This window comes from Aristolochia californica, unplaced genomic scaffold, assembly GCF_029961685.1.
Source record: "Aristolochia californica isolate CCGP_79_NKW_82.1479 unplaced genomic scaffold, dmAriCali1.0.hap1 SCAF_9, whole genome shotgun sequence".
NCBI classification, from domain to species: Eukaryota; Viridiplantae; Streptophyta; class Magnoliopsida; order Piperales; family Aristolochiaceae; genus Aristolochia; species Aristolochia californica.
The window spans coordinates 26,533,318-26,541,245 of NW_027182290.1; the positions used below are offsets into that span (position 1 = coordinate 26,533,318).

Here is a 7,928-nt window from a genome sequence, read left to right on the forward strand (position 1 = left end):
TAGACTGCTCTACTTTTGTATCACTCACGAAGGCTGAATTCCTTCCCTTCTATTCGGTCAAAACCAGTCCTTCCACCTCTTCCTCTTTCTCCTCTATAAAATCTGCCTCGGCCTCAGTCTTGGTCAAATGGTGTTCCCCTATGTCCAGAGTACATAGCGAATGGTATTTCAGGAGTAGAGGGAGAAACGTTTGGAATACGGAGAAGTGTAACACATACATCATCAAAAGTGGGAACCGCGGAAGAGCTAAGAAGGTGAGTCTTAGCAACTTCAAGATGCAGTTTAATGTTAGCAAGGCATATGGCAGTTATCAAGGCCTCTTTCTATTTATCTTGGATAGAGATATCTGTAGAGGTTGGTTGAGCAAGTTTCCATTCTTGAAGAAAGCCTCAAAACGGGCCAAATATCATTGTATATTGTCTCCTTGTTTGGTGTTAAGCATCCGTTGTAAAATGTCATATGGCATTTGTAAGTTGTCAGAGCTTGAATACAACTTGGCACATATCTCCCAAATTTGTTTAGCCGTCTCTAGATGAATGACATTATTGGAAATATGTTTTTCCATACTATTGATAAGCCAACTAATAACCAATGTATCCTCCTTTAACCATTTGGTATAGAATGTATCATCTTCATCAATATGGGGTCCACGGTTGGTGAGATTACCAACAAGGTCCTTTGTGAAAAGAAACAGACGAATCACTGTGGACCAGTTCATAAAATTTGATACCCCCCATAAGGGTACAATGGTGATTCTGAGTATGTCACTCTTGTGACTCATATTATCTTCAGCCATAGTAAGCAAATCAAGTAAAATAGTTCTCCAATCAAGTAATCAAAATATGACCAAGTGGAAGGCTTTAACCAACTCGGTTAATGGAGATGCTTAGCATAAAATCTAAGTAAATAATTTTAATGGATAATGACTCATAAAAGGCTCAACATCATCCTTCTTTATCCAGGAATCTTGTTCCCACAGATTTATAGAAAAATCCAATATGCACTGGTCTCGGTCATAGTATTGTGAAAACCTACAAAAACTGCCTTGATAATCTCTTCTAATCAAAGATAATCCAAGATGAATATATTCTCATAATTTCATAAGATGAAAACATGCATAAGAACATCTCTAAACCACCTCTTAATACCAAAAACTAGTAGCATAAAACTAATAATATCAGAAATAAATACTTATCTCATGAGCTTCACTCTTGCTTCATTAGGAGCCTTCTATGAGCAACTTTTATTTATTTCTTCATAGAGCATAATGGGGATCCTAAATTGGTAGCTCTGATACCATGTTGAATTTAGGACCCCATGAATAATACCTCGAGAAAAGGGAGAGAAAGAAAAAAGAGAAAAAGAGAAAAAGAGAAAAGCTCTCGGGTAGAGAGAGAAGAGAAGGAAAATAAGGGAGATTAGAGAGAGAGAACTTCACACGAGAGAGGAGAAAAAAGAAGTAACTTGCTTGATTAATTCCAAGTTACGATCACCTCTATTTATAGTTGAGGAGGTGATAGAGTCCATGTACAAGTAATCTTAGGACTCCTAATTACATTCCAACTAGAACTCTCTAAGATAAGCCTATCATGATAAGATTACATCATCTATTTAAGAGACTACTTTAACTCAATTTCTAACTCTTCTTTAATCATGTCATACCAATGTGGAGATAGGTGGTGTCCATAGTCCTTTCAAATGGTATCAAAGCTATGCCCCGAAGTTAGCCATGGTGGATGAATCCTCTAAATGCTGAACAAGGGTGGTGGGCCTCAATTAGACCCATGATCCTCCCCATTTCTAGCCAATGTGGGACTTTGGTCGTATACCCAACAATCCTCCCCTCGAACAAAGGACCACCGAGCCTCCCCTCAAATAATAATCTATCCGCCCACTCTCTACCAACTCGGATTCTCCACTCCAATGCGTTGGAAGCACATGCCTTACATGGAGTACCATCTATCTCGTCAACTTGCTCTATCCAAATCAACTCCTCTTCACCATGTTGGGACTAGGACACGTCCATGAAGAATCTGGAGCACACCACCTACCCAATAGAGCAAATCCATGAGGGCTTAGGCCCACCACCTTCATTCGGCATTCAAAGGATTCATCCACCATGGCTAACTCTGGGGCATAACTCTGATACCATTTGAAAGGACTATGGACACCACCTATCTCCACATTGGTATGATAGTCCATTTTGGGCCTAAACCCTCATGGATTTGCTCTTGAGTTTTACCCCCAAGAGGCCTCATACTAATGGAGATAGTGTCCACACTTATATATCCATGATCCTCCCCACTTCTAGCTAATGTGGGACTTTGGTCGTATACCCAACAGTAACTCACTACTACTCTACCCTAGAAAACTAAAGGATTACTTCTTGCCCCATTTATAGCCAAATTACATCAATACTCTTTTATTGGTGTATAATTGTTCACAAAAACCTACAATCATTCCTCTTCTTCAACAAATTGAAGGAGTTTTCTAATGGATCTCTACACAAATTATTTAAAATACTCAAATTGTAATCCATCTTATTCATAAACTTATCCACAAATTAACAGGATTCAAAGAAATAAAAGAACAAAGGCTGCACCTACAATTTTTGGTTTGTTCTTTGAAAAAAAAATCAAATTTACCATTCTTTCTGTGTTAAATCAATTAGATGGAAGGATCAAAGTCATCTAAAGCTCTTGCTCTAATACCATGTTACGATTCAAAGAAGGAAGAAAAATAAATAGGAAATTATAGACAAACGAATTATGTAGTTTGGGTATTATAACCCAAGTCCATGGGAACAAATCAACTGCTAATTTAGTAGATCTTTATTAATTCCACTTTATTATTCATATGTCAGAGACAAACAACATAAGATTACATTAATATCTATTAATTGGTAGCTAATACATTAAGGATTGATGCCCGATGTTATTGCTTACATTATCTCTAAGTTCACCTTTTTAATATTCACTATGGTTAGGTCAAGACTCCATGTCTAAAGCATCTAAATGGGATCCAACGCGTTTACTTATTTGCGATATTTTAAAAAACATTGTTATTCGCCCTCTATATTCCATTGTTATCCGTTTTATGGAGGTTGTTTGCTGTTGCTATAAATTATCAATATTGGGAGGTTTTCGTTCACTGGAGGTTGTTTGCTGTTACTTATTTCCTAGTTTTTGTTCAAAGCAAACTGTCAGATAATGCAGCCAGAAGACGATGCGTGCCCAGCCCCCTTATCGTTTTTTGCGTTATCCCTACTACAAGACATGAACACGGAAATGGAAAATCATGCCTCAAGCAGGAGATAAAGCTTCTCTTGTGTTAGCTTTACGCCATCTTGTAAGTTGTAAGCATCCATATATCCATGGTAGTATCGTCTTTAAGCATCGTTCTTATCCTTGGCAACAGTTTCTTAGTCTTCAGCTTGTGGACGTCCTTTCTTCAGTTCTATCCTTTCTGGGTGAGAGACCCAACGAGAGGACAGCGTAGTTCTTTACTTCCTGTACTGGCTGCTGTAATAAATTAGGATTCTCACGCGGTTTGTTGAAAAACTAGGAAAATAAAAGATTATTCAGTCCCAGCTGTTCACATGGGTCGGAATCCCCGATTAATCTATTTCAGAAGCACGAGTTTTTTTCATTTCAGCTGATCCTCGTTTTCACTGGGCTAAAGCCGAATATTTTCAAGGAAAACACGCATTCTTTAATGACGGAGCTAGTGGGAGTCGGGGACTTGATGCACGACTGGTGAGAAATTTTACCAGTTTCGGCCGGTGTCCGTCTTGAGCAGAAGAAAGTTTGACGGATTCCAATGAACGAGGGAAGTTAAAGTTACAAGAGGTCTGAAACTAAGAAATTGTAAAGCTCAAAAGCAAAGAAAACCTTGTACGAAACGTCTAGCCGTTGTCTTTCTTTTTTTATTCAGAACCGACTCTTTAAAATTTCAATTCGACCAATGCCGTCAGGACCCGGTTGTGAAACACGATTCTCCGTCCACCGAGGAATATGCTCAATTATTGTCTTGTTGGTTCAGCGCTCGAACTACCTCTTCCCTATATAATATCCTGTTTATCCGTAGCAGAAGTCATCACCTGCTCTTCAACAATGGGAAACTCTATTGCTGAGAAAGCAAGGAATGTGCCTATTGATACTGTTTTCAAATTTCCTTCTCCATTACCCGCCTGGCCATCAGGTAATCGTTTATCTGTAAATTATAATAAACCATGTTATTTTTCTTAAGTTGTTTCTTTCTCATGATCATTGGGGTTGCGAGTATTACATAGATATAAGATTTGGGTTTTGAATTACAGGTGGCGGATTTGCCAAAGGAAGCATTAATCTGGGAGAGCTAGAAGTTTGTCAGATCTCTACCTTCACGAAAGTGTGGGCAACCCATGAAGGCGGAGACGATAACCTCGGTGCCACATTCTTCAGACCTTCCCAAATTCCTGCTGGATACTTCATGCTTGGTTGCTATTGCCAAGCTAACAACAAACCTCAATTTGGATGGGTTCTGGCTGCGAGATCTCGAGTGGATGACGGCGTCGAGGTGCTAAAAAAGCCATTGGATTACACCCTTGTGTGGAGCAGCGAGTCCCAGAAAATTAAACAAGATGGTAATGGGTACATATGGTTACCAACAGCGCCGGAAGGTTATGCTGCTGTTGGCCATTTTGTCACAAATTCACCGGAAAAGCCATCCTTGGATGAAATGAGGTGTGTTCGATCTGACCTCACTGAGCCCTGCGAGAACGACAATCGGATATGGGGAGCAAGCAGTAGGAATGGAAGTGACCTCAATGTCTACATTTTAAGACCCAAAAGCCGGGGAACCCAAGCACAGGGTCTTTCTGTGGGAACTTTTACTGCTCAAATCGGAGAAACTAAGCCACCTTTGGCATGTTTGAAGAACAAAGATCTAAACTTATCTGCTATGCCGAATCTTGACCAAATTCGGACAATCATGCAAGCTTACTCCCCTTGGATCTACTTCCATCCTGATGAAGATTACTTCCCCTCATCTGTGAGCTGGTTCTTCAACAATGGAGCTCAACTGTATAAACAAGGGGATCCCACTCCTCAGCCTATCGATGCCACCGGATCTAACCTCCCCCAAGGTGGATCAAACGATGGAGCTTATTGGCTGGACCTTCCTGTGGATAAATCAGCCAAAGACAAGGTCAAGAAAGGTGAATTACAGACCTCCGAGTGTTATCTACATGTAAAACCCATCCTTGGTGGGACTTACAGTGATTTAGCCACATGGGTTTTCTATCCTTTCAACGGGCCTGTGAGGGCGAAGGTGGGGGTTTTAAATATATCCCTGGGGAAGATAGGAGAGCACGTTGGAGACTGGGAGCATGTCACATTAAGGGTAAGCAATTTTACAGGGGAGCTGTGGAAAGTTTACTTGTCGGAGCACAGTCGTGGAGCTTGGGTTGATGCATCAGGTCTAGAATTCGAAGGAGGAAACAAGGTCGTGGCCTACTCTTCCCTTCATGGCCACGCTTTCTACCCCAAACCAGGACTTGTTCTACAAGGCAGTGAGAAAGCGGGCATAGGTATAAGGAACGATGCTGCCAAGGGGAAGGAAAGAATGGAGTGTGGAGCGAGATTTTCAGTGGTTGCAGCAGAGTATTTGGATGCCATCGTGGGACCTCCGTGGTTGAACTATGCTAGAGTGTGGGGACCCAAGATTACCTATGACACCGCTGCAGAGATCCGCAAAGTCGAGAAATTGCTTCCTGGGAAGCTCAAGACTTCTGTGGAGAATTTGGTGAAGAGTCTTCCCACAGAGCTCCTCGGGGAAGAAGGACCTACGGGCCCCAAAATGAAGAACAACTGGAATGGTGATGAGGCTTAACTACTATCAGAAGCTGCTATCCATTTCCTCCTAAAAGAACCTCTTTGCTGGAGACTCCAATCCCTTGACTCTTGGGTAAGTGCAGTTACATGATAAATGGACTAAATTGTTTCATTAGTATGTGAAAGAGTCAGAGAATTGATTCCGTATTGTAACTTCGGCTATACGAAGCTTCGTTGTCTCCGTACTTGCTTTATTGGATGCTTTTGTTTTTGTCTTCTTCTTACTGTCAGTTCAATGGGTTCTCTTTCAATAAATGTTAGAAGAGGAAGGTGGCATATTTGTAATTTATTCTTTAATTCAGTCTTTATTTCTACCCTAATTTCTCTCACCTTCTCTCACCTTCCACCTCTCTTATCTTCTCTTCCCAACTTTCCTTAACCTTCCATGTCACTCTCTCTTTTTCCTTAGGATGACGAAGTTATTTTTTGCTCGATTTACGTAAAGGCCACATGGAATAGGATATTGATTGGTGGTTGCAATGACTCGTATTAGATAAGTCTTAATCTTGTTTTTTTGGTTGTATTTCACAATTGAAGTCTTGAATACTCGACAGGCTTATGTATGCTTCAATCATTAATGCTTCTCATGAGAATTCATGAAAAAATTCAAAGCTCTACTACATGTCCATGCATGCATATAGCAGTCATGCAAAGTGCTTGTTTTCAGCTTTCTTCTTCACTAACCAAAACTAATCGTGATCTAATGTTGTTGGTTAAAATCTTACCCATAAACTTGTATATGGGTGCAGCAACAACGAAGTTTACATTGGCAGGTTTTTGCTTGAAATCTTCATAGTTGTTATTCAGAATTCGAAGGGATCATCACAAGGAGTTTTCTAAAATTCCTTTGCAAGGTGTCGGTGAACTGAGACCTGAGAAACAAAAACGATTGAGCCCTTGTTGAGTTGAAATTGCTATTGCCTCTAGTGTTCAGTGTCAAAACGACCTCTTGGTTTAGTCCCATAATCTAGGTTTTAAGTCCTTGTTAAATAGGGATATTGTAGGCTCAAAGTTGCATTAGGGGCTTCAAACACTCTTGATATCAGGTAGAAAGCTCCTATATGCAAGAGGGGAACTTTTTATCCAGCTTGATGCCTAGAACCATACAAGGAGTCGATATACAAAATAAAAAATCTTTATATCAGCTGAAACAATCACCGAAAGCATGATTTGATAAGCTCAATGGAGCAATGCTTCAATTTAGTTTTAAAAGATGTATGACAGATCACTCTGTATTTGTTAAACATACTAATAAGGGAGTTGTTCTACTAGTTGTATATGTAGATGATATTATTATAACAAGAATTGGTTCAAAAAGTATCAGCCAAGTTAAAGAGAGGTTGTGTAAAGAATTCATGACAAAAGACTTGGGTTTCCTCAAATATTTCCTTGGGATTGAAGTGATGCAATCTAAGAATGACTTTATTTTGTCATAAAGGAATATGTACTTGACTTAATTAGTTAGACAGAGATGCAAAATAATTTTCACTCCTATGGACCGTAAAGTGAAATTATGTACTGATTATGGAGAGGATGTAGATGTAGGGTGGAACCAAAGGCTGGTAAAAAAATTGATATATCTTACTGTAACAAGACCTAACATTTCTTATGCATTAAGTGTTGTACCTAGTACATGGGCAAGCCTCAAAGTTCTCACTAGCAAGCTCTTGAATGAATCTTTTGATACTTGAAAAAATACCATGGACATGGCCTTTTGTACAAATGCTATGGTCATGTTAATATTGAAATTTTTGTAGATGTTGATAGGTCAAGCTATCCAGATGATAAGAAATCTACCTGAGGATATTACATATTAGTTGGAGGAAACTTGGTAACTTAGAAGAGCAAGAAACAAAATATGGTTGCTCGGTCTAGTGTGTTGACCGTAGTTTGATTCCCATGTTGTTTTTTATGATAACAAAACTTAATTGATCTAACAACTTGAAAATCTAAATATTTCAGATACTTTACCTTCAAGAGTAAATGCACCTCAAGGTCTAAAGCTTCAAACTAAACTCAAGACCTCAAACACCATTGAAGAACGTCTCTTGAAGA

The 7,928-nt window shown here is 39.5% G+C and overlaps 1 protein-coding gene across 1 annotated transcript; it reads left to right on the forward strand.

Annotated features, from left to right (window-relative positions):
• The first annotated feature begins 4,008 nt into the window (after positions 1-4,008).
• On the forward strand, positions 4,009-6,162 carry LOC137941406 (hypothetical protein At1g04090). The gene is made up of 2 exons (XM_068786797.1): positions 4,009-4,200; positions 4,319-6,162. The coding sequence occupies exons 1-2, from the start codon at positions 4,014-4,016 to the stop codon at positions 5,869-5,871; spliced, it is 1,740 nt and encodes a 579-aa protein (XP_068642898.1). The 5' UTR covers positions 4,009-4,013; the 3' UTR covers positions 5,872-6,162.
• The last annotated feature ends 1,766 nt before the right edge of the window (positions 6,163-7,928 follow it).